General features: G+C 57.2%; 1 protein-coding gene across 6 annotated transcripts in view; it reads right to left on the bottom strand.

Annotated features, from left to right (window-relative positions):
* The window catches only part of BEND5 (BEN domain containing 5), a 674,083-nt gene that overhangs the window by 4,908 nt on the left and 642,673 nt on the right, over positions 1–26,502 (bottom strand). The window contains exons 1-6 of one of the 6 annotated variants that reach the window (XM_074221486.1): positions 20,983–23,928; positions 17,431–17,501; positions 14,914–16,799; positions 12,576–12,709; positions 10,103–10,490; positions 473–621 (exon numbers count right to left, since the gene is read on the bottom strand). In XM_074221486.1, coding sequence (XP_074077587.1) covers positions 473–621; positions 10,103–10,490; positions 12,576–12,680 — 642 coding nt within the window. In that variant the 5' untranslated portion in view covers positions 12,681–12,709; positions 14,914–16,799; positions 17,431–17,501; positions 20,983–23,928. Of the gene's footprint in view, positions 1–472; positions 622–10,102; positions 10,491–11,844; positions 11,889–12,575; positions 12,710–14,913; positions 16,800–17,430; positions 17,502–20,982; positions 23,929–25,643; positions 25,858–26,502 lie in introns of those variants that run through there. The other 5 variants (XM_074221487.1, XM_074221485.1, XM_074221488.1 and 2 more) reach the window with 5 other exon arrangements.

Raw genomic sequence — 26,502 nt, 5'->3', positions numbered from 1 at the left:
AATGGGGACTGGTCTCCATGGCCTCCAAGGTCCCTTCCAGTTCTAGATTCTAGAGTGTTCCTCCCTCCTGTTGGCTCTGGGGGGCCTCACTGGTGTTCCGAGTTTGCCTGCTTTTCATCCCCACATCATATAGCATCTCACTTGTCCTGGCACCAAGGGACCCCTGGGGCAAGGGGGTTGCAGAGAGGACATGGCTCTGATAGTCTGGGTGTGAAGGGTGGTGAGCGAGGGCCCCGACTTTCTCTTTGACCTTGGGGAGTTGCCATCTTGGTGAGCCTCAGTTTCCTCATCTGTAAAATGTGGCTGTCGAGCCTTTCTGTGTGAGAACAGGAAGGATAAAGAGATCCTGGTGACAGCCCACAGGACCCTGGCTCCGAGCTCCCTCCCCGGGCGCCCCCACAGTGCTCCCTGGGGGCCCTTGGCCCTGTCGGCCCCCAGCTGACGGTCACGCGGAGGGGGTTGCAGATAATACCTTGCCATTCTCCAGAATATACTTGTCCATGACGGGAGCAGGGCCAGGATAATAGGACGACGTATTTGCCTCCTCACTGAAGGTCTTGTGTAACTCCGGCTCAGGCTCAAGGGATTCTGACTTGACTTTTTCCAGCTCAATAGCGGGACCTAGGCAGTTGAGAAAAGAGAGCCGTCTGCCCTCCAAAGACGACAGAAAGCATTCTCCCTGACCCGCAGCACCACAGATGCCATGGCATCCCCGAGGATGCCTCATGCAACCCTTTCATCTTACAGAATAGGAGACTGAGGGGCAGAGGAACAGGGACTGTGGCCCGGCGGGGGCTCAAACCCAGAGCTCCTGCTTCCGCTGCACTTGGGCAGCGGGGACACCGGTGGGGACTGTCCCTCTGTTTCTCAACAGGCCCCTGACTATCCCCGCATTTTCCCCTCAAATAAACTGTCTGGCAAGGGCTTAGCACAGGGTCTCGTAAACAGTAGGTACTTAATCGCGGTTTGATTCCTCCCTTCTTCCCTTCATCCCAGGTGGACCTCAGGGATCAAGGCCCAGCTGCAATCACCGGGCACGGCCAGAGCCCCTTGGAGCTTCCCCAGTGTGGTGTTGGCATCAGCTGGTGAGATGAGGGGCCCCTCTCCCAGAGAGGGAAGGCACCCGGTCCAAGGTCACACAGTGATCCCGGGGACAAGCTGAGAAGTGGGGTCCGAGATCTGGGCTTGGAAAGTCCCTCATTTTAGAGATGAAGAAACTGGGGCTGAGGAGTTGAAGGGGTTTGCAGTAAAAACTAGTTAACTGAATGACTGCCTTGCCTGGCACCCTCCCTCCGGAGCCTGGTGACCCTTCCTCTCCATCACGCTGGCAGGCCCCTCCAGGGCCTTGGCCCTGTAGCCCTGTGTCCTGGACAGTGTGCTCTGACGGGGCAGGGATCAGGTCCCAAGTTCAGAGCAGATGCCCCCCCTCAGGTGGGCCTGCTTTTCACCCTCATCTCCCAGTGGGCTTTCCTCACCATGAATGACCCACTGGCTGTGGCCATTCAGCTCCAGCCCCTGTGTCTGCGTGGGTCAGAGACCCTGGGGGTCCCCCCCACCCTGGACTGAATAGGGGGCTTGCCCCTGACTTTCTCTGTGGCCTTGGGGAGTCAAATGGGTGCTGCAGCAGACACACAGAGACCTGGCAAAGACTGTGACCCCCCCCCCCCCTTTTCCCAATCCCTATCTGGACACAGATGGCTCTGGAAGAGACAGTGAGGTTGGGGGCTTAAGCCAGTGCCCCTCCCCAATCCTATCCCCCGCTGGTCAGGACCTCATCTCCTGAAGCCACAACAGTCATTTTCCTATCGAGGGTCTGGTCGTGTGACTGTCCTAGGGCAGAGATCCCGAGGACCACCAAGGTTCAGCACAAGCTCCCAGGCCCCTCTCTGCTCTTTACACCCACCCATTCCCAGGCTGTTCTGCGCACACCCAGTCTCTACACTTTTGCCCAGGCTGTTCCCTCTGCCAGGCATGCACCCTCTCTGAGGATCCCTGGTGACCTTCCAGCCTCGGCTCAAAAGGTTCAAGGACAGCCCCCTGCCAAAGTTGCCTCCAATGAAGTCTGCATTTCTTCTGTTTATTATCGAGTGGACAGCTTCTCCTCTGAGAATGGAAGCTCTCTGCGGGCAGGGACTGTTCCCTTGAGTTTTGATAACGCATCCAAAGGGCAGCGGTGTTCTAATAAAGACTTGTAACCCCAGGGGCTGCCTCTGCCTCCATGTGGCAATCTCACTCTCCCTTTCTGGCTACCACTCTTCTCCACAGGTGACCCTCCATCTCCCACCTGTGCATCTTGGCCTCTCTCTTCCCTCTGCCTGATTTCAAGGTGTAACGGAGGAGGCTGGATGATGAGCCACTGCTGGGTCCCCACCCAGTTCGATGTCTGTCCTCCCTAGCTCCAAAGAGCAGCCTGCATCAGGTGGGGAGTCCTGGGCCCTCCTCGGAGGCCCCCCCCCCTCATGGGGCTCTCAGCTTCCTCGACCCCCTTGACCACGAGGTCTCCTTGGAGATCACTCCCACATTGGGAGCATTTGCTTGTCCAGGAGCCAGTCCTGTTGTTGTCTCTGAGCTCCAGGCCAAGGTTGGCTTCCTTACTGTCTGGATCCTTCTGGCACATGCCTCACACAGAAGAGCGGCATCAGCTCCCCTTATGGGCATGTCTCCATCTCAGATTTGGGAGTTCTCCCTCTGACTCTGCAGGTCAGAGCCAGAGGGGCCACAGGGGCCACAGGAGGCCCCCAGCCTCTAATGACACTCAGACAACAATGAGCCACGCTGCTAAGAGGTCTGACACCTGGGGGGCAGTGATCGGCCCAGGCTCCTAGCCTAGTGAAGGCAGGATCTGAACTCAGCCCCGAGGAAGGCTCACACTCAAGGGCTGTGGCTGGGAGACTTAGCTGAGGTGACCCTGGCAGGGCCTCTCTTTTCCTTGTCTGTAAAATGGGGGCAACCATATTGCACTGCCCATTCCACTGACCTCTGGGAGGAGAGGACTCAGTAATTTCTAAAGGGTCACAGGGTGATGACTACAGTGAACCAGCAAGCACCAGTGGTCTAGTCAATGAGGCTTCGGCAGAGCAGGACAGCTCCCGCCGGCCAAGCCCTCTCGGCAAGATTCCTGCCTCAGTCTACCCTGAATGTACCCGTGGTAGCCACCCCCCCAAAGCCTCACTGGAGATCACTTGACACTGGTGGGTCCCAATGGAGCGCAGGCACCCTCTGGGTGTCAGCCAGGGACAGTCACATGTACAGGTCAACCTGCCACTGACCCCCCAGATGTCTCCCCACCTGAATTCTCAGGCGTGTGCTATTCCAAGACTCCCAAGCATGCAGCCTCACCTAAAGAACCCAGGTTCAGCTATTTTTGAGTCCTGACATTTCCCCAAGGTGAAGCTGACCATTTCCTTTCTCCTGGCCAGCTTGAGGCCTGGCTCACTGTCCATGGGAGGCATCTGCCCGGTCACAGGCTCACCTTCCATGGCACAGCCTAGTCTGAATCGCATCATCGGCTCGGTATGGAACGTCAGCACCGAGCCTTGGGGTGATGCTGGCTCCTGGGGGATTCAGCAGTGCTGTCTGAAGCAGGAGCCCCCAGACAATAGAGGCTCTTTGCCATGAGGGTCCTTCTATCTCCAGTGCTGGCACCACATCCACGTGACCTCATCATGAGAGGGATGCCCTTCTCCTTTGGGACCCTGCTTTGGTCAACCTCAACAATCACCATGATGGCGATGGCAGAGTGGCAGAGCTCCATCCTGAGGCCCCTTCCAGCCTCATCCGGGCCTGGTGGTAACTACTTGGCCTGAGGGCTGGAGCTGGGCTGGGACCCTGGTGCTCCTGACCCTACCCTGTCAACTACACCACACCAACCCCCGGAGTTAGAGGGGAGGCCTTGTCTGCTTCACGCTGGGAGTAGATGGAGGAAGCCCATTACCTGGGGTTCAGAGTGGAGGATGGGGTCTTCATGGAGACAGGCCTTCTCAGAGAAGTGGGTGGGACTGTGGTAAATGAGAGAATACACGGCTGTCTGCAAAGCCTCCCACCTCGGGCCATATAAATATTGGGATCATCACTTGTGTTAAAGCATCACAGAGCAAGGGGAGGCAGAGCTAGGAGAAGCTCCGAGATCCTCTGGCCCAACTCTCCATTTACTGGTGACCCCAAGGTCCAGGATGGGGACAGTCACAGGGGAGCGATGGGTGTGTCAGCACCATCCATGCAAGGGTTCATAACTTGGGGCTTTTAAAACAAAAATGTGTTTTCTATTCGACGAGAATCCCTGGCCCAGCTCCTCTGACCTTCTCTACCTGACCCCTCACTATAACGGCTGTGACAGGACACCCCTCCCTCCAGGGCCCACCACCATTTCTCATGTCTTTCCAGATTGACAATTGTCTGTAAAGGAAGGCACGCCAGGTAAACTGAGGCTCATAAAACAAATGGAGGGGCCATGTGGTCCAGTGTGCTGGGTCTGGGTTCAAGACCTGGGTCTGTCCCTTGCCAGTTGTGCGACTGTGGGCAGGTCCATTCTCTTCCCTGGCCTCAGTCTCCTCCTCTGTGAGATGGGAGGTTGGATTAGCTCAGAATTCCCTTCGGGCACCAGGTCATTGCTTCCTCTTCACTCTCCTGCCCCCCGATCCCTGCACAGCCCCCAGGGAACCCATTGGCATTCTGGCCACAAGCTGGGCCTGGACCTCTGCACTCCCTCCCATAGAGTCAGACTGGGTCCTGTGGTCTCACAGTTGAGTGGGGGTCTGGCCGCCCCGGTGGCCAGCACCGCTGCCTGGCCTCTCCCACTCTGCTCAGGGCCCCTAGGACCTGCCAGGGCAATCTGCAGTCTGGAGCAGCTGGCCCCTCGCCACCTGCCCTTCCCAGGTATGCTGCCAGGCCAGGGACCCTATGGTCTCTGAGCATTTCCTGTAGCCCAGAGGCCACCAGCAAAGCTTGTGAAATATCAGAAAATCTCTTCCAGGGAGGAAGATGGGGGGGCCTTGGCATGGGCCTCTGACCTTTGCAGATCCATTTCCAGCCACTGATGTCCACCCAGCCCAGGATCTAGGCAACTTCTTTCTTGCTGCCAAATCCCCCCTCCAGGCCCATGGGTTCAACTCCACTCTCCACTCCCTTCTTACCCCCACATCCAATTGGCTGCCCCTCCTCTGCATTGTGTCACCCCCCCATCACAGCAAGAACCTGTGGGGTCCACCTGCCTCCAGGCAATCCCACTGCCACGCACCCTCCACTCAGCTGCCAAAGTGAGGAGGTGTGACCATGGCTCAGCACACCCCTGCCCCGGACTCCCCTCCTTAATAAACTCTAGCCTCCTGATTCTGTGTTCATTGAGGAGCAGCCCACCGCAGCCTTCCCTGGGCACATCGCTATGGCCCACAATCTCACTGTGAGGTGAGCTGGAGAGGGCGACTGGGGAAGCCCGGGAGAGGTTGATGGGCCCACCGACCCTTCCCCTCCCCTCCCCAAACTACAGCTGGAGTGTGTCCATCAAGGGCTCAGGACATAAGGGGAGAGATGATGTCATGTCCTGGTCATGTGGAAGAAGGGACAGAATGGGGTGGGCTGTCTCTGAAGGTTATCCCCTCCTCATGGATGCTGGGGGAGGTTCTCAATCTGGGAGGGGATACCCACCAGAGGCAGCTTCCTGACATTCTTAGAGTCGGGGACCCTTGCTTGGGATGGGTGGGGCAGCTTCCTCCACCTTAGGGTCTCTGAAGGGAGAAGCCCTCAGGAGGGGAAGAGCGGGGTCTGGGGTTGGAGGGGAGACTCAGCTCCTGTGGGTTAATTGGATCTAAATCAGCCGTGAAGACTCTGGGTCCTAAGGGACACCCGGCCTTCTAGGGTCTCCTCTGTGCCCAGGGGCTCCACAATGAATGGCGATCAACCAGGCCCTCAGGCTGCCTCCTGGGCCCCTGTGGGGCAGGGCAGGCCAGCAGTGGACCCCAGTGCGTCAGACACATGAGCACAGAACACTGACTGTCTGGGCTGAGGGATGTCCGTGGTACAGAACACGGACGGCCAGAGAGGGGAGGGTCTTCCAAGGTCATCTGGAAGGATGGAATAAAGTTCAAGGGGCCAGCCCATCCCTGACACACAGGCAGGGAGCTGTAGGACTGGAAGCTGGGGCTGTGGCCCCTCTCAGACCTCCCTGCAGACTGCGCTCTCTTAGGCCCTCACCTAACAGATGGAAGACACCTTGAGCCCATCCGCTGGACCATCTGCCTTCCCTGACGATGGGAGCCCCAATACCAGGCTACGTCCTCCAGGACATCTTTCTGGTCCTCTCTTCCCTTCTCTCCAGCATGTCAACCATCTCTAGAGGGGGAAACCTTGGTTGGGCCAGCCTTTCCACAGGGATCGGACCCTCCTTGACTGTGATCTCCACCCCTACCCCTGTGACCACCCCTCTTTAAGTCCTTACAACCAGGACTTGATGCGTCTCCTGCTTCAGGAGGTCCTCACAAGCATGGAGGGACCTCACAGTGGGCACCTCCCAACATCTTGGCTGCCCTCCAGGCGGGCCCTCCAGCCCTGGATTTCTTAGCCTTTCCTCCTCCCTGTCTGCCCCCACCCCATCTCACTCCAAACGGTCAGCTTCCTGAGGGCAGAGACTGGCCTGGAGCTGAAGGCTCTAGGGGAGGGACGCCAGGGGAATGGACTTCTCATGTCAGACCGAAGAACCAAATTTCACCTTTTCTGAAGAACTCAGGGTTTAGTCAATGAGCAGGGCTGACCTGGCTTTGCGTACCTGCCAGCCAGGGTGGGCTCCTCAGACCTGGGGCTGGCTTGTCCCTTTGGGGTCTCCTGGGGGGCCCTGGCCCTGCCCCTGATTCACTGGTTGCTTTGGTCTGCTGAGGACCTGCTCACACAACAACCAGGGTGGGATCTTGAGCAACCAGACCCTGGAAGGGGGCTCAAGCCCCCTCCTTTAGGAATGGCACCTACTTCCTACCTTCTCTATGGTGGCTGGGGTGACCCACAATTCTGAGCGCATCAGCCTGGGGTTCCTGCTGAGGTCTCAGGGCCAGAAGGCTGAGAGGCTGACCGGGATTCTGGAGGCGGGGGCAGGTGCTTCATGAGCTGGGCCATGCAAGGACCACCGAGTGGCTCTAGAGAGCAGGGGCCCCAGGGCAGTCTCTCCTGCTTCCCCTGCCACCCACCACACCAGGCTGGGGTCTGAGTCCTGGAGCACAGCTCCGGTGGCTTGGGGAAACCAAGAGATCTCTTTGCAATGGCTTTACATGTATGCAACAAAACAGCTGGGGTAAAAGAGAAATAAGAACACGCAGTTATGGGGAGTTTAGAAAAAGGTGCACTGGTGGCAGGCCAAGAAGCCGCCCCACTCTCTCCCTGGGTGGAGGCTCTGTCTCTAGTCTACGATAGGCTGTATCTCCACTGTCCATTCAACACAGAGCTCCCAGAGGCAGGAGGGCTCTGGGCCTTTTGTTGCCACCCCCCCCAAGAGCTGGTGGAGTGACTGGTAACACTGGCACAGCCTAAGGGCTTCCTAAAGAAATAGCTAGGGGCAGTGAGGTGGTGCAGTGGATAGAGCACTGGCCCTGGAGTCAGGAGGACCTGAGTTCAAATTTGGCTTCAGGCACTTAATGATTACCTAGCTGTGTGCCCTTGGGGCAAGCCACTTAATCCCATTGCTTTAAATAAATAAAAAATAGTTTTCTGGCTAACTGGCTTTCCTGCCACCTCCCAGTGTTGGGATGAAGCCCAAGAGGCCAGACTAGAAGGGTTTTGCAGATGTGCCTGCTACTGCTGCTGGGCAAGGGGGCAGGCCTCCCATTCCTTAGCCCTGGGCATGGGGAGGGGCTATCAGGAAGAGAACTGAGGCTGGGTGATGGTAGGCAGGTCCAGGTTGACGCTTCCCTGGGGAGGAGGGCCCAGCTCCAGGCTGGAAGGGACTCGAGCTCAGGGACTCCAAACCTCTTGTCTTATAGAGAACACTGAGGCCTGGAGAGAGGGAGGTGGGTCCTGCCCAAGGTTGGGGGGCCCCCCAAGCTTTGGCCTTGGGCTTAGAGGAACACAGAGCTGGGGGGGGCAAGCGGTGAGAGATATCACATCCGAGCTTCCCATTATATTGATGACTAAACCGAAGCCAGAGTGGGGAAAATGGGTCTGAGGTCACAAGGGAGGAAAGCCTAGGATCGTAACCCAGCCCTGGTGCCCCCAGTCTGAGGATGGGGAGACAGACGGCCCAGCTCCTCAAGGTGGCTCCTGCCCCCCTCCCCAAAGACACTGCCCCATGCACATGCATTCTGTCTCTCTCACATGCACATACACTCATACACACACACACCCACACACACATGCGATCTATTTCTCACACACGCACACACTCATGGACACACACACTCACGCACATACAGACACACCCCTTCCCTCTCTGCCTCTACATCTCCTGCCCCCCACTAGGAGCTCGCTCCCTGGCTCCAGCTGCCCCCGGCCTCTTTCGCTGTACCCTGGACGTCCTCCAGGAACCCTGCTGTCTCCCCAGGGTTCAGGGCACCCCCATTCATCCCCGAAAGCTACTGCCTGGAATAGTCGACTATTCCTGGCCTGAGGACACACACCCAGCCAAAGTGGAAGCCCCCCACAGGGTCTCTGGGTCTGCTGACCAGTAGAGAGAGGGAACTTGGGGAAGGTCATTGTCTTGTCCAATGCTCTGTCCACCTCACCTGAAATGGCCCTGGGCCCCCACCACAGGCCTCCTCTCCCATCCAGAGAGGCTGCTTCTCTGGATCCTCCTAGCTCTGGGAACCCAAATTCACATAGGTTGTGGGGACTCCCAGAGACTGGCACTGCCAAGGGGGCACTCCCCCAGTCCAGCTCTCCTCCCCTCCAGGGCCCAGGCACTGTCATGCCATCAGCTTTGAGTCCAGCCACCCCCCGAGGGGGCTCCTAGGCTTCAGCAGACCTCTTGCAGGGTGGTAGGGGTGGATCTAAGACACAAAAGGATCTCCAAGAGTGCTTAAAATTCAAAACCCTGAGGTGCCCACCCAGCAGGAGAAGAGTCTCTTGGTAGTGAATCCTGCCCCATCTGTGGGTACTTGCCCCACTGAGCATATCAGTGTTAACAGTGATGCCCCGTGTCTTGGTGGCACCTCCTGGACAGCCAGCTCCAGAAGGAGTCCTGACACTTCATCACCACTATATTACAGGTGAGGAGATGGAGACCCAGGCCACATGATGACCTCAAATTAGCCGCAGGCCAGACAGGTCCAAGCCCACATGCAACACGCTGGATTAATGTATAATGACTAAGGCACGTCCTAGTCAATGGGCCAGACACACTGGCTGCTCTCCACAGCCTCTTCCACTCCAGGTCAGACGGGGATTCGGGGTCTGATCTAAGCCTCACTGGCCTGGAGGAGAAGCACGTCCCCAAGGGCTTTCCAAACATGACGACTGCTGGATCTGGGTAAGCAGTGCCATGACAAGAGAGGAGGAGACTGAGGTCCAGAGAGGGAAGCCACTCAGCCCTGGTTACATGGGGATTGAGAGCCAGACAGAGTGGGGGCTCTGTACAGAGCAGAATAGGGCTCCAAAGACCCCCAGGAGGCTCCCGGGGGAGATCCTCCATCAGGCACCTGATCTTATAACCCATAACCCTCCTGGTCATACTCCTCTGGCCACCCCTTCCCAAATGGGGGTCCTCAAGCTGGGAAATCCCAGTCCCCTGACAGGGTCTGACTAGGGTGGAGGACAAGGACCAGAAGGGTCTGTGTGAAAGCCCCAGTCCTGGAAGCGACAAACAAACCACGTGGTTGGCGAGTCCTAAGTCCACCCCCACTAAAGACCCCTCTCAAATGGTTTTCAGCCAGACTGCTGCCTAGCCAAGGCCCTCCCCAGCCTCATTCACCATCGTGGCACCAAGGCCTTTCTGGAGGTCCATTCTGTCACCAGGATAGAGGGTCTCTGGCCAGGTTGGGCCAGTGTGGCCTCTATGGATTCTGGATGAAGCCACCAGTGAACACGGAGGTGGTCAAGAGTCTAGCCCGGAGGCCTGAGCCCTCCCTGGTCAGACACCGCTGGGGCTCTCACCCTCCCAACCCCCATGGCCTCCTGCCCCAGCACTCACCGCTGCCCAGGCGCAGCAGCAGCACGTCCTGGAGTCGGCGGTTCAGGTCGCGCAGCTCCTTCATCTCAGCCACCAGCGTGCCACACTCCTTAAGCTTCTTGGCCTGCTGCACCAGCTGCCTGCGAGTCCGCTCCAGCTCCTGTTGGAGGTGACGCATCTCCTCCTGCTGCTGCTGGTAGCCACGCAGCAGCTCCTCATAGAGGGCACGGGGCACTGCCGCGGCATCCAGGCCGTCTGTGCCCTCCACACCCTCGGAGGGGTCCACAAATAGGTCCTCGGGGCTGGCGCTGCCTGCCAGGCTCAGCCCGTTCTGCTTCTCCAGGCGGGCCACCACGGCCTCAATGCTCTTGTGGGCACTGGCCTCACCCGACTTCCGCCCCTCTTGTCTCTGGGGGGGCAACAGAGGGTCAGAGGTCAATGACAATGCTGGCAGCTGAACTCAAAAAGCCAACTGTGCAAGGAGAGAAGAGGGAGAAAGAGGTTGGGGGGAAGGGTCCTGAGATCACATTCAGGGCTACTAAATATGGAGAGGGAGCCCATAATCTTGGACAGGGGGCTGGGCACCACTATCTCAACACTCATGGCATCAGAGGACCCCCAGGTGAACAGGGAGGCACCTGCCTCTCTGGGATCAGAGAGAGGGAGGTGACTGGCCTGCTCCCCCCAGCCCTGCCCCCCCGGACCCAGGGACATGGTGGAGAGCAGTTGGAGAAGGGGTGCATGGGCAGAGCCCTGGGGGAGGACCTTGGAGGATCCCTCTGAACAGGCTCTGGGCGCACACCCTGTCATCAAGCACGCCAAGGCAGGGCCACTAGATGGTTGCCCAGTTCCAGAGGAGAAAGGGGGGGCAGCATGGGCCAGTTGTATAGAGGAGACCCCTGCCCACTCCCCACAGGCAGGATGCTCCAGACGATTAGGAGGATCCAACCATGGGCAGAGAATAGTAAGTATGGCACAGGGGACACAAAGGAAGGGTGCCCCTCCCCCCAAAACCCAACCCAACCAAGACAGCCCCGATCTGCTGAGACTCAAGGGCTCTACAGGAGCAGTCCTGCAGCTGCCTGGCCCCAAGCTTTCCCAAGCCCACTCAGAGACTTTTGCTCTGTACACCCCAAGGTAGGCTCAGAACAGAAGAATGCCAGGGCTGGGAGGGAGTTGGAGAGCAGAGGAAGTCAGGGCTGGGAGGGTGTCTGAGAGAGGGGATGCCAGGGATGGGAGGGCCCTTAGAACAGGGGATGTCAGAGCTCCCACCTCTGACATTCTGTTTTGAAGGTCTTAGTTAGGGGATCTTTGAAGATGACCCCAGGATCAGAGTGGACCCCATGGCTGAGCTCCCCAGCCCCTGCACCTGCACTTTCCAGACGGGTCAATCCCTCCCCAACTGGCCAGACAGGAAGTGCCCACAGGCTCCAGGCCCAGGCTGGCCTCTGCTTTGGGCTCCCTCCTTTCTATGAGCCCAGGGCTTGTTGAACAAGCTCATGAAGTAGTTCACAGAGGGAAGGCAGAGAGGCAGCTGGCGAACACCCAGCCCAGTCCTTCTGGGCCATCATTCGGCTCCTGTCCAGGACCTGAGGGCTTGGGTTCGAATCCTAGTTTGACTGCTTCTGAGCTATATGAACTCTGGAGGGTGAGCCCATTTCCCTGCCTCAGCTACAGCAGATTCTTCCACTATAAGAGGAGGCCACAGATGAGACGGCTCCTAGGACCCCAGCCACCTGTCGCCTCTGAACCTGTTTCCTCACCTCTAACTTGGGGGGCCCCATGCTCCAATGTCCTGCCTCAAGGCCTGTCATGAGAAAGCATTGAGAATCCTGAATGAGGGAGGGGCCCATGGATCCAAAAGAGACACTAGAGGTCAAGGCGTGGAAGCCAGAGGTGGGCAGGGGCTTCTGGTCCAAACCATGGCCAGGTCCCTGACAGCGGTCCTCCATTGTCTGCTTGAAGACCCTGCTCTCTCTGGGGGTGGTTGCAAGGCCTTGGGAGGAGCCCACTCCACTGTGGGAGGGGGATAAAAGTCCTCCCTCCAGTTGGGTCTGTCTCCCAGCCCTCCTACTTCTCCCACTGGGGGCAAAGCAGAACAAGTTAATCCTTCCAGAACTGGTGTAAGCTAAACCTGCCCAGTGCCTCCCACTGTCTCTCCAACAAACAGACGCCGTCCTAGTCGCTGCCCGGCTCTTCAATGCCCTTCTTAAGGCTGCGGCACACAGAACTGAGCCAGGTGAGTGCAGGGGGGACCTAGGAGGGAGTGGGACCCCCAGCCTGCCCTCTGGACATCATCCCCTCCTAACACTCTGTGCTGTGGTTACTATACTGGACTGGGGCCCCCCCAGGGCCTGCCAGCCACTCCCTGAGCCCCACCCAGGGAGGACTTTACATTTATCTTTATTTTCATACAAGTTGACGGGGAATTTCTAAACTCTGGCTCCTCCCCAAAGGCCTCAAGCCCTTCCCAAGACAGGAGAGAAGGCGATACCTTACTGTGTCTAAACTCCCCGTCGTCATCGCCATAGTCTCGGACCTCCTCCTCATCTTCTATGTGACTGAGGGAGAGTTTGGGGATTTTGATTTTCTTCTGCATGACACTGTTTTCAAGGTCAGTTTTATCCTCTGCAAATGTGGATGGAAAGAACAAGGTGAGTTACGCAAGTAGAGCCCCCAGCAGTTCAAGCATCCCAGGGTGGCTCATGCTCTTGACAAGAGCAGTTAAAGATGAGAACCTTCCCTGGGGAGCTCTGGGACCATCAGGAGGGAGGGAGGGCCAGGAGCCTGTGCCAAGACCCCCTGTGAGTCAGTAGCCCCCCAAGATATTCAGGCCATGACTCTATCCATGTCAGTGATGGGATCTGGGCCCTGACTGGGGCTTCTGGAAGGATCTTAAAATGAGGTTATAAGAAGCAGACACCTCTTCTTCCTCAAGGGATTCCCCACTGATGCATTTCAAATGCATTTCTCAATGTGACCCAGAAGGGAGCATCCAGCCCTCAACCAGCTCAAAGGCAAAACAAAGGCTGTGCTGGGGGAAGGGCATCATGTTTTGGGGGCATGCGGTGCTTGGGGTATGTGATTTTTGGGGGGTCTCTTCTGAGACACAACTTTGGATGAATTTCTGCTCTCCTGAATGGGTCCACAACCCCTTAAGAGAAGGAAGATCATGGGGAGAGGAGGGAAGAAACCAAAGGCCAAAACTTGCAAAGTTCAGCTCCAGGATGGACCACACTCTGTGTGACCGGATGACCTGAAGCAGCCTGGGGAATGGAGGGGAAGCTCCCTGGACCCTAGGCTTTTATACTGGGGATAATCATCTCTGAGGTGAGGACATGCGGAGGAGACAAGTGGGTCTTCCACACTGGATGTCAGAGGTACTAAAGGGAGGTGAGGAGTGGATGACAGAAAGAAGGGGAAAGGGAGCAAGGAAGTAGAATGAACTCTGGGGTGCGGGAGAGCCAGGATCTGTGACCACATTAGTAGGCTGGGTATGAACGGAACCCTGGAGACTCAGAGGCAGAGGGGAGAGGCTAAGACAACAGGTCGCACGTTGGGGAGGGGGCTTTAGTGTTTACACAGCTCTCTCTTCCTAATGGCCCTGGCTTATTACTCTCATTTTAGAGAAGAAAACACTGAGGCTGGAAGATGAAAGAGCTTTGCCCAGGGTTCCCCATGATATGAATGTTAGAGCGGTGATTTGAACCCAGGTCTCTAGGCTTGGTCATAAGTATTCCAGGAAGCTGTACTGGGACTTGTAGTACGTAAGACATGCCCAAGCTGCTGGGTCCTCCCTGACCCTAAGACCAGCTCTGAAAACTGCAGAAGAAAAGTCTCAGGTTTTTTAGTCCTCAACATCTACGTATGGGGCCCCTCTTAGGAGCCCCAGCAGAATCAGTCAGGGATGGTCCCCAAGTCGGGGGGATGCATAGTCATAGATCTGGACTCATTCTCCCCAAGAGCTCCCTGGCTCCTGGTGACTGGCATGGCAGAAATGGGCAGAGAAGTTTGGCAGATTTTACTAAGGAGTGAAGAATAGTGAAGGGTTCTGCAGCTCCCTGCCCCTTGGAGGGGAAGGAGGTCATGGGTGAACTCAAGGGGGGGGGGGTCACACATATTGAGGACATCATCATGAGCCGAACTAGACCAACCAGTTCATCATCAGGCTGTGAATCTAGATCAGAAAGCCCTCCAAGGTCCCCTGGCCCAAACCCTCAAATTTATGAGGAAACTAAGGCTGGGGGGGGGGGAGGCTTGGGGGACAGAATTTACCCAAAGTCACATATCAATAATGGCAGAGCTGAGATAACAGTAGCAGCTCCTAGGAACCCTTCATGCGTGTCATTGGTGCTCTGCATACAGTAAGAACTTTATAAATGTTGGCCAAATAGAAATGGAACTCATTTTACCTCCTAGGAACCTCAGAGCGAGCGCTTGGACACAGAAGCCACACATGTACTAGGGACCCCATTTGTGGTGACTGGGACCAGGGAATGAGGCAGAGAAGCCTGGATTTGGTCACTAGGGTCAGGGTCTCGTCTCAGCTACACTGATTCCCAGCCTTTGCACTTCCCACCTCCATTTCCTCCTTTGAGGATAGGCTGAGGCTGAGGATAGGTGGGGGCAAGGTCAAGATCAGAAGGGACAGTGAGGGTTTCTCAGCATGACCAGAGAGGGCAGAACCGAGGCTGGGGGGGGGGTGAGGAAGGAGAGGTTTCCAAGGAAGATGACCTGGGCACAGTCCAAAGAAGATGGCCCTACTGACTTGGCCCCAGCTTGCTCTGGGGAGGTGCTAAGGTTTCTGTCCCAGAGGCAGGATAATTACCCACCTGCCTGGGAGACTGGAGATGGAGATAAAGATGGGCCAAGAAGACCCCTCTAGGCCTGGCATGTTCTGGGGGGAGGTGGGATCCTTGCATTCCCTTAGGAATTTCTGGAAAAAGAGTTGGAGGAAAAGACATGAAACATCCCCCTCCACCCACCCAAAGATCCAAGCTTGGGGCATCAGGCATTATGCCCATCAACATCTGGAAGTAGCTTTGGGTATCTACAAGGGCAGGGGGAGGCGCCAACATTTTAGGCCTCCATCAAGGGAAAGTTTTGAGACTTTCTCTAAAAACAAAAAAAACATGTTTAAAGCTGTTCCAATTTTTTTTTCCTCTCTGCCTTTTCTAGACCTAAAAATAAACAAACAAAAGAGTCATGCAAAAGTTGTAAATTTATAGACATTGGAGCAAGAGCTGAGGGTTGGCAGGGAAAGGTTTGGCACCCGAGGTTCCAGGTTCAAATGGCAGCCCTTTCATTAGAAGGTCATTTAGAGATCAGTAAGCCGGGCAAACTACTTCATTTAGCTCATGGAGAAACTGAGGCAGAGGCAGAAGCAGTAGTGGATGGAGCCTAGCCTCAGAGGCAAGAAGATTGTGCTGTAGAGACCACTTTGGCTGTGTTACCATGGACCAGTCACCTAATATCTCTGAGCCTCAGGCTCTTCCTCTAAAAGGGGTTGATGATCCCCATGGAGGGGTGTTAGGAGAAGTAAACAAGGTGTTTGTGAAGTATTTCGTGACCCTTGAAGCAGCCTACAGAAGATGGCAACCACTGTAACCATTCCTGTTGCCAGAGAACCAACAAACACCAGTTGGAAAGGGTGGGGCAGGAGGAGGGCACTCCCAACAGCATCGTAAGACTTGAATCCTGGCCATAGACACCTGGGTACCTCTGTCCTTGCAGGTGTCACTTCACTTCGTCTTCTGACCATCACTACTCCCCCATGGTCTCACGCTCCTGCTGCACTTCTTCCCAGCCCATCATGAGGTGCCAATCAATGGGGGCTGTTTCTCCCATTAGCCCAAAGCTCCTTCATCTGGAAGATGTGAACTTGTTTTTTTACAATATCTTTTAAGAACTGTGGTTCAGTATTATTGGTTTCCTTTGCAGTCCTGTTCACTTTATTTCATGCACTTGAAAACATGCCTACAAAAGGCCCAGGGCTTTCCCAAGCTGACCGCCCAAGGATCCTGGACCCCACAAAAGTGAAGTCCTGTGTTGGGATGGAAGTTCCTTGAGGGCAGGGACTAACTTTGCTCTTGTGTCCCTCACATTCGTGTAGGAAGAGCTAAATAGATGCTTTCTATTTTCCTTCCTTCCTTCTCCAGGGCAACGGCTCCTCATGTGTAGGATGAGAGGACTGGAGAACCTCGAAGGCCCCTTCTGGGTCTCTAGTCCAGAAAGGCGGCAGTTCCTGGGTCTTCTGGTCCAGGGCCTGGCAGTCTTGGCTTGAGGCTTCCTGCCTCTTCCTGAGGATGGCCCCATGAGACAAGGGGATAGCCAATATAAGTTTACTGCATCGCCTTCAGGTCAGTTCAGTGGCATCGGGGTACTGGCCCTTGGGAGTCACTTTCTGTCTCTCAGGCTCTGTTTGGTCAACTGTGAAATGGGGCTAAAGCTTCTGCTCTGAAGAAGGCTCTAGAGAGAAAAGCCCATCTAGGGACCAATCCTCAGCTGGGAGGTCGCCAGTCTCTGACAGACCATGGCTTCCCGGACTTCTTCGTGCAGGGCAGAGGAGGGGTCAAGTGTAAGGATACCCAAGGCTGCTATCCCCAGCTCCTGCTGGCAGAGTGAACATTGCCTCTCGGTGAAAACACCAATGGTCTTAGCAGAGTGAACAGGGCGATGATGTTACCAAGGCAGATCAGACTGGAAGCCTCGAATCCCCCTGAAGAGAATACAAGGTAGAGAAGCAGCCACTTTTGAGTGTGTCTGAGAGTAGGATGGATGCCCCTCTGGTGCCCTTGGTGAGGTCAGCCTTCCTGGCCATCAAGTGTCTGCTGTCTTCACTCATCCCGACTCGGAGCACCATGGTGGGAGGCCCCTGGTCTGAATCTGGGGCAAAGCCCTTCCATTCTCTGGGAAAGAATGAGGGGCAGGAACTTGGGAGGCTCCAAAGTATCTCTAAGTGGTGCACAGGGACAGGGTGAGGGGAGGGGGTCAGCACAATTTTGACCTTGGGCCTGAGCAATTCTGCCAAAGGACAGGGTTTTCCCTGAGAGGGAGTTGGGGTAGCTGGGGATGGAAACCCTCCAAGCCTGGTTGTTTGAAGGAACAAATCCAAACCTAAGTGGACCATGGAAGTGTGATGGACTGTAGCCCAGGAAGCTGCTACTGACAGAAGCACAGCCTCCATGGGGAAGGACTTTCCAGTGTCTTCTGATCCATCCCAAACTGAGGCGGGAATGCCTAACCCCAAATACTCTCCACCCCAGGGGTCATCCAGCCTCTGCTTGAAGACCTCCACGGAGGAAGGTCACACCCTCAATGCAGAACAGTGCTGATGTGGCAGAACTTACAGGGCAAGACCTGAGGTTCCGCTCCGACTCGAGTACTACTGTAGGAACTTTGTGAGTCTCCATTTCTCCATCTGTGAAATGGGGATAAAGTGATCACCAAGTGACTTCTTGAGAGGACTGGAGATCAGGTCATGAAGAATGTGGAAGGGAGGTGAAGAGAGGAGGGAAGGGAATCTGACGCCTGTCATCTGGAGCCTTAAGGACTGTCATGAAGAAGAGAGGTGGCGCCAGACATGTTGTGGAGTGATGGGGGGAGGGAGACTGGGAGAGAGGGAGATGTCATTTTATCTAAGGAGAAATCTTGAAAGGCAGAGAGTTCCTCATTCCTAGAACTCTTCAAGAAGATGACCTCTTGTCAGGGAGGGGATGTTGCAGGGAGAAATCCTATTCAAGTAAAGGTTGAGTCACATACCCCAAGGGGTACCTCAAAACTCTGGATTTTCCACAACACATTCACTTTCCTTCTCTGGGACTTGGTTTCCCCATTTATAAAAGATGGAGTCAGGATGAGAAGATCACTAAAGTCTCCCCCAACTATGATATGCCCTGTTTGAAGGCCCTTCTTAGCTCTGGCATCCCATTCTAAGGGCCATCCCAGACCTGCCATCCTCTGTTCTGAGCTCCCTCCCAGCTCTGACATCCCGTTCTAAGCTTCTTCCCAGCTCTGACGTTCCCTGTTCTAAGCTCCCTCCCAGCTCTGACATCCCCTGTTCTAAGCTCCCTCCCAGCTCTGACATCCCCTGTTCTAAGCTCCCTCCCAGCTCTGACGTCCCCTGTTCTAAGCTCCCTCCCAGCTCTGACGGTCCCTGTTCTAAGCTTCCTCCCAGCTCTGACGGTCCCTGTTCTAAGCTTCCTCCCAGCTCTGACGTTCCCTGTTCTAAGCTTCCTCCCAGCTCTGACATTCCCTGTTCTAAGCTCCCTCCCAGCTCTGACATTCCCTGTTCTAAGCTCCCTCCCAGCTCTGACATTCCCTGTTCTAAGCTCCCTCCCAGCTCTGACGGTCCCTGTTCTAAGCTCCCTCCCAGCTCTGACGGTCCCTGTTCTAAGCTCCCTCCCAGCTCTGACGGTCCCTGTTCTAAGCTTCCTCCCAGCTCTGACGTTCCCTGTTCTAAGCTCCCTCCCAGCTCTGACGTTCCCTGTTCTAAGCTTCCTCCCAGCTCTGACATTCCCTGTTCTAAGCTTTCTCCCAGACCTGACATCCTCTGTCCTAAGACCCCTCCCAGCTCTGGCATTCTTTGTTCTAAGACCCTTTCCAACTCTGAATTCCATGTTCTAAAGTCCCTCCCAGGAGAGACAGCCTCTGTTCTAAGGTTCCTTACACTCTCTGTTCTCCAACATCTAGGATTCTCTCATTGACTGGGAAGATGAATTTACCCAGTGGCCCCTGGAAGGCTCCTTAGTAGAGCCCCTGTGTCTTTTGGGAGTCAAGGACTTCTGCTCCAGGCCTGCTAGCCACCAGATAAGATTCTATCTCTCTGGACTCCAAGGCCTAACTAAGCTCTGTGTGAAGAGGGCCCAAGAGGGACGACTGGCAGACACCCAACTGCCAGGTCACCCAAGTCCACCAAGAGTTCAAAATAGCCCAGCAGGGCAGCCTCTGGCCCACTGGGCAGAGAGGGCAGAACTCTGGCCCGAGTGGAGCTGAGGCAAGATCCTACCACCTGGGGTGGGGAGGGGGAGAAGCGGGCCTTGAGGTGAGCCCAGTCTATCAAGTTTAGGCTTGGAAACTCCACAAGCTTCTGCTAGGGAGAGAGCAGAGAGGTACTTACCCAAAGAGATTTGCTCTAAAAGCCAAGCCTGGCTAAGTAAGGTGACCCAGCATGATGGGTGGGGGGCAAAAAAACCCAAATGCTCCGGGGTCCTCTGAGCCCACCAGCATTGGGCTACTTCTCAACATGTGGTTGTGTTTCTTTTCAAAAATAACCCTTTCCTCATGGACAGCATTAAGCCAGTAGTGTTAGGAGGCTTGCTAGCCCCATTTTTCAGGTAAGTAAACTGAGCCTCAGAGAAGTTCAATGACTCATCCAGGGTCACACTAAGGTGCCCAAGCAGCTCACATGAATGAGGAAACAGGGTCAGAGGAGTCACAAGACTCACCCAGACCACACAAGTTTGGTCTTCAAGTTCCAGGCAGACTGTTGGTCTCAACTGTACCAGAAGAATCTGACAATGCAGTGATGCCGTATTTCAATGCGAAGGATCCTCAAGGGCTCAGAGAAGGTTGAAGTTGAAGAGCTGGAGGCCACTGACAGCTAAAGTCAGTCAATTGACAAACATTTGTGGGCAATCACAACAGAAAAGCCCTCCTTGTCTTTAAAGGGGAAACATGTTTGGTGGAGACATAAATGGAGGAGAGGTGCCCCCTGGAAGTGGGAGGACACTGCTAGGACAATTTGGGAGGCTTCCTGAAGGAGACGGGATGTGAGCCAAGCCTCGATGGGAGCTGGGCGTCTCCAGGGGCAGGAGAAGCATTCCTGGGATGGGAAGGGGGCCCACCTGTGTAGAAGCACCCCATCTGCTCCTGTGGAGTGGGAGGGAAAGGGAGGGAGGCATTATGAGCCTGAAGAAGTCTGAGGCTGTGGGTCAGACTGGGAAGGACTTTCAATGCCTCACACACAAATGTGTGTTTAATTCTCAGGAAGCTTCTTGAGGAGTGCCACTGTCAAACTGGTAGCTATGAGGAGGAGGAGGATGGGCTTAAGAGAGGGGAGAGTGGAAACAAGAAGGCTGGAAGGGAGAATGATGGCAATAGTGTAGGCAAGAGATGAGAAAGAGAACAAGGGAGAACTTGGGGGTGTTGTAGAGGAAGAAATAACCAGACTGTTGGCAAACCAAGGAGATGCAGTGATGAGCCCTCAAGACTGGACTTGGCAGAAGAACAGGGGCTCTCAGAGGAAAGGGATGATCTGAAGGAGGGAGAAAGATGAGCAGGTCTCGGAGTGTGTGGCATCCTAGATGGTTCCAGACCAGGCAGGTGAAGATGTTGAGCAGCCAGTCTGGGGGGGGTGGTGGAGCTCAAGACAGAGGTAAGGGCTGGATATAGAGGTTTAAGAATCATCTGCAGAGAGATGAGAACTGAAACCATGGGAGCTTGTGAGACCCCAAGAGAAAAAGAGGAGAGAGCAGTATATAAGAGCCTGCATGAGAAAATTGAAATGGGGGGGAAGGAAGAGAGAGAGAGAGAGAGAGAGAGAGAGAGAGAGAGAGAGAGAGAGAGAGAGAGAGAGAGGAAGACAAAAACAGTCCATCTCTACCAAACCCCAAAGTGTTAAAGCTGGGAGGGGCCTTAGGACAGAGAAATGAACAATGTCCACATTGGAAAAGTCCTTAGAAGACAGAATACAGAATGTTCGAGCCGTATCCAGCCTGGGATGACCCAGAGGATAGAGAGGGTCAGAGCTGGGAGAGGTAATCTTAGGACATGGAAGGACAGAGATGGGAGGGATCTGAGAATAAGGAGGGATAGTGTGGAGAGAAGTCACGGAGTGAAGAACATCAGAACCATCTGAAGGCCAAGCTGGTTTCTCCTGTGACACTGCCTTGTGAGCTGACCTTTGGGGGTGTCCACTCCCTGCTCTGGAGCCCAGTTCCTTTCTCTGGATCCTCTATCCACAGGGACATCTCCATGTGCGTGGCTGCGATTGGTTCCAAGTGGGTGGAGGGCCTCTGCCTGGGCCTGGCCTGCAGTCTCAGTGTGCGCCTCATGGTTGGGACCATCAATGGTTAATGTTCTCTTGGGTTTTGGGATGGGGGGCAGCCAGCAAGCTCCTCTCTCTGCTCCAACGTCTATCAGCTAAAACATGTCAAAACTGAAACTCTAAGCTTTGCCGCCTCCTCTCCCCCCACCCCTTGGCAGGCTCACTCCCCGATGACATCTAGCAATCCTGGCCAGCCCTCTGCCTCCCCACTAATCCTGGGTGCTCGCCAAAGCATTTCTCTTGCCATCGCTCTGTTTGGACCAAAGATGCCAAGATGGGCCGAGAACACGGAACAAACCAAAGTTATCCAAGAAAGAAGAATGGGGGCTTGGAAAGAAATCTCCTCCCAAGTTCTGAGCTTTTTCAGCTGAAGGACCGACAAAGGAGGCTGCTGGCTTGGGGGGGGGGGTGCTTTTAAATGGAAGAAAGTCAGGGGATAACTGTGGAGGGAGGCTTTTTGGTCTGCGCTAGTACTGGTGGATAGGGGTGAGGGACGTGCCTGGCCCTCCCCAGGAAGGAGCCCTGACCCTGGCCTCAGGGGCCCTGACCCCACCAGGGACCTGAAGAGAATCACTGCAGAGCTTCAAAAAGGGGGTTGGCCTGGATGCCACCAGGGGCCTTTCCATCTCTGCCACTCAGACTAGCTCACAGGAGGAGGAAGGACCCTGTATGCCCCACTCTGTCCAAAAGAAGGGCCCGAACCTCAGCCCAGCCAGAGCAAGCACTGCTTGCTAACAAAATCCAATTGAGCCAGGAAAGTTTACCCAAGAAAATGGGGCCTGGAAGGGAGAGGACAGAGGTCGGAAAAGGGTCCACAAAGAGAGGCTGCCTGCCCCTCCCTCAACTCTGCCCAGGGCTCCATGCCCTCCTGATTGCCCAAGGCTCAGCTGGGTGAAGGGCCTCATGACTCACTCGCCACAGACTCTCTGGGTCACAGTGCACCCAGGAGTGGCAGCCCCCTGGCCGATGAGCTGCTGGGGCTGCCGGGAAGCACGATACTCCACAGAGATGCCACGAAGCGACTCTGAACCTTTGGGTGTCAGGAGGCTGATTCAGCCACAAGGAAGCCAGACCTCATCTCCCCATGGAAGAGGAAGAAACTGCCCTGCCCCAATGGAGGAGAAGACAGTCCAGAGTGGGGGAGGAGGGGCAGTAAGACAGTGCCCCTATATCACAGAACTGCAGAGGGTCCAAGGGACGGCAGAACAGAGATTGGCTCAATGACACTGAGTCAAACAAAGCCCCTCCTGGACCCGGGAGAAGAGACCTGTGCTCAAATTAATGTAACACCGTCCAGGGCAGCAGCCCCACCTGAACAGCACTGATGCTCGGGCTTTCCAAATAGTAAATGGAGTGACACCACGAGGAAGAACCAATCCTTGAGTCTTTTAGGGGGGTTTCAAGCTGGAAAAACGAACCAGTTCAGTAGAATTGAACACGGATGAAATAGGTAGAGACCCAAGGTTCGTGCCCTAAAAATGATGGGCACCCTGGCCCCCATCTCCTGCTTCTTCCAAAAAGTGGGGCAGGAGATAAAAGGGCTCACTTTGAGTTGGGTGATGGTGACAGCAAATCTTGTGAGAAATATGACTATTGCCAAGTCTCTCCACACACACACACTCCCCCCCTCCAAGAGTTGCATGGAAGCACAGAGAGCACCCAGGATTTGGAGCTGATGCTCTTCTGGTCTGACATGAGCCCCCCACTTGTCCCTGCTTCTGCATGTTACAAATCTGGTTCCTGTGGGATGCTTGGAGTGCCTCTCCATTATTTTCACTTCACCACTCTCTCACTTTTTGGGGTGCACCTTACACCTAAGGAAGGTAGCCACTCAAAATAATATGGTGGCCCTGGATGGTAGGTGGGACCAGGCTAAGAACAACTGGGGAGGAGAGAGAAAAGCGCAAGCCAGGAGTGCTATGGGAAGACACAGGGATGAGAAGAAATGCTTGGGTCTGTCTTGCATGGCCTCCATCACCTGTGGGCCCTTTATTAGCCTCAGTTTCCCCTCAACTCTGGCCCTTGTCCTGGGCTGCTTATGGAATGCTAAAGCCTCCTGAAGGAATGCTCTGGGGACCAGGGTCCAAGCTCTCAGGCCTTGGGTTATTCATCTCCAAAACCAGGCACCTTGAAGGTCTGTCCGGTTCTAGAGCAAGAGTCCTGTTCTGACTCTGGACTGTCTTTCTCCCAGTTCTCACCTCCTGCTAACCTGTTGCTATTTATAAGAGTGTGGTCGTGGCTGGCATCAGAGATGACATTATGGGGAGGAGGCCCCGATGCTGACTTGCTGGGGCAACCATCGGTGAATCACCCACTGGATGGTTTTTCTTCCTTCTAGGACAAGCAGCTAAGGTTACAAATCTAGCGGGTGCCTCAGGCGTCACATTTTAGGGAGGGTACAGACAAGCTGGAGCCTGTCCAGAGGAGGCCACCAGAAGGGTGGGGACTGGAGGGTGCCCCCAGGAGAGGCCTGGGGTGGGGGGCACAGGGTAGCAGGCTTCAAAGGGTCAAAGGGCTTAGACTCCTTAGACTGGACCCCAGAGGGCAGGGAATGGGGTGTGAACAGACTGGCCAGACCAGGCTGGAGTGGGGTCAGGGAAAGTGCCCCCCACCAGTCAAAGCTGCTTCCCCCTCCTGGGAGGGTCTTCATTGGGGGGGGGTGATGCAGAGAAGTTCCCCATCTGCAGAACAGTCAGACATTCTACACTACCAGCTGACTCGGTTTCTAATCTTGGGAAATTGCTGATCTCTTTTGCTGAAGACTGAGGGAAAATTTTTTAAAAAGGAAGTAGCTACACTCTTTCCCCTCCCCCCAGCTTTCAATCTGAGTATGTTCCTGGGCCCCTAAGTGACTGCAGGTTGCCCCCCCCCCCCCCTTGGGTCCCCTCCTCCTCAAGGCTCTCCTATCTGCCTGCCTGTCCCGTGCTGGGGTTGCTCCCTCTGGGCCTGCCCAGGGGTCCGCCTGGTGCAGAAGGTCCCTCCGCTGCTCTGGTGCTTGGTCAGAGGCCCGGGGTCTGGAGAAAGAAGCCTCAGCCCCCTGTGAGATGCCTGACTTTGGAGGCTCTGGCACTTCCTAGCCAGGGGACTGGGGCAGTGCCAAACCCTGGCCTCAGTTTCCTAACCTGTGTGATAGGAAGGTCAGACTCCAGGGCCAGCTGAGGCTCCTGTCATCAAGATGCATCTGGTGGGCCTGGAGTCCACAAGCCCGGCATTCGAAACTGTAGGTCTCAGAGACCCACTCGTCCTGTGATCCTGGGCGGGTCATTTCCCTTGCCTCAGTCTCCACGGCTGTAAGACAGAGACGATGACCGCCCCTGTCTCCCAGAGTTGTTGGGAGATCCATGGGATAATGGGTGTCCTCTGTCTGCCTCGGTGTCAGGACAAAAATTTGGAAGGGTCCCAGTTCAAGGCACTCTGGGGCTCTGTCGGAGCTCTGCAGGGATACCGAGGCAGCCCTGTGAGGTGGGGGGTTGGGAGACTCCCCTGTGCCTAGGTCTTTTCTTTTTGGGGTTCTGCTTCCAAAGTCCACCAGGAAGCGGCCGGAGGCAGAGCTGCCTGGCCTTGGAGTCCAGAGCCTCTTTGCCTCCCTCCTTCCTTGGGGGCCTCCTGGAGCCCTCTCCTGAGCTGCTGGGCTGCTGGGAGGGTCTCAGCCAGGGAGGCCTGGGCAAGGGATGGGTCGCTCCCCCCTGGAGGGACCCTCTGGGATGGACGAGTCCCTATTTCCTAGCGCTACCCTGGGCCCCCAAGTCCTGCGTGGGGCTTCTGGGCTGGAGGCTGCATGGGTTCTGTTGGGGGGCAGGGGAGAGGCCCTCCCCCAACCCCAGAATCCCCTTTCTCCCCCCCCCCCCACTCCATTCTGCTCTGCAGTTTTTTCCTCCAGAAGTCAGAGACGACGGGATGGAGGGGAGGTGGGGCCCAGGGCGCTGGGCTGCCCCTGCCTGCCGGCCCCTCTGCCGGGTCTAGTCCCAACGCCGGCTCGTCCCACCTTCTTGCGCTGGCCCCTTCACCGGGCCGGGCCGGCCCCTTCCCTCCCCGGGCCGGGCACCCGGGCTGGGCCCTTCCCTCCCCGGGCCGGGCACCCGGGCCGGCCCCTTCCCTCCCCGGGCCGGACACCCGGGCCGGCCCCTTCCCTCCCCGGGCCGGGCACCGGGCCCCTTCCCTTCTCTGGCCTCAGTTTCCCGGTCTGGAACATGGGCTCGCCTGGACCCCCCGGGGGCCTGCCCGTCCCCGCAGGGCCTGAGCCTCCCGAGCCAGGGGGGCTGCGAGCCGGGCAGGGGCGCCCGGGGCCAGGGCCGCGGGGCTGTGGGGGGCGCTGCGGGGGGCTGCCTGGCGCGCCCTCCCCCCACCAGTGACCGCGCGGCGGGGGCTCCCGGGGCGGGGGCCGCGGCCTCTCCGTCAGCCCCCCCGCCCCCCCCCCCCGGGCGCGGCCCCGCCCCCCTCCCCCGGCCCCGCCGGCCCCGGGCGGGGGGACAAAGGGCCGGTCCGGGCCGCGCCCCGCCCCCCCGGCCCACTCACCTGCCAGCGCCAGGATCTGGGCCCTGTGCGGCAGCAGCGCGGCCCAGGCCCCGGCGGGCGCGGGCGCGGGGGGCGCCTCGGGGCTCCGGTACACCGCGTACACCTTCCGGTTGTCAAAGTCGAGGCGCGAGCGGGGGCTGAAGTCGCGCACGCAGGACACGGGCAGCGCGTAGCACACGTTGTCCTCCAGGAAGCGCACAAAGGCGTACATGGCCCCGGCCCGGCCCCGGGCCGCCGCCGCCGCCGCCGCCGCCGCCGCCGCCGCCGCCGCCGCCGCCGCCGCCGCGCCAAGCCCGGCCCGGCAGCTGGGGAGGCGCGGGGGGCCGGGCCGGCCCGGGCCTGCTGGGGGCGGGGCGGGGCGGGGCGGGGCGGGGCGCGGCACGCGCCGGGGGGGGGGCCGGGGCCGGCCCGGCCGCGCTCCCCCTCCCGCTCTTATTGTTCCCGAGCAGCCCCCGCTCTGCCCATCGGCTGCTCTGGCCTGGGCGCCCGGGGGCGGGGGAGGGGCGGCTGCGGGAGCGGCGGCGCGGCCCGGCCAGACCCGAGCAATCGCCGCCGGAGCGCGCGCCCGGGGAGCGGCGGGGGCGGGGCCGGAGGCGCGCCGGGGCGGGGGGCGGGGGGCGGGGGCGGGGGGCGGGGGCCTGCCTGCGCCCGGCCCCCGGCCTGTGCCGCCCCCGGCCTGTGCCCGGCCTGCGCCCGGCCTCTGTGCCGCCCCCGGCCTGTGCCGCCCCCGGCCTGCGCCCGGCCCCTGCGCCGCCCCCGGCCGCTCCTCCGCGGGGGCGAGTCGGGGCACGGCCAGGCCCCCCGCAGGGGAACGGCCCCGGCTGCGGCCGCCCGGCGCGTGCACAGCCCCGGGCCCGGC

Source organism: Macrotis lagotis, chromosome 2, assembly GCF_037893015.1.
Source record: "Macrotis lagotis isolate mMagLag1 chromosome 2, bilby.v1.9.chrom.fasta, whole genome shotgun sequence".
NCBI lineage: Eukaryota > Metazoa > Chordata > Mammalia > Peramelemorphia > Peramelidae > Macrotis > Macrotis lagotis.
The sequence above is the reverse complement of the archived record's forward strand: the minus strand, read 5'-3'. Positions and strand labels throughout refer to the sequence as shown.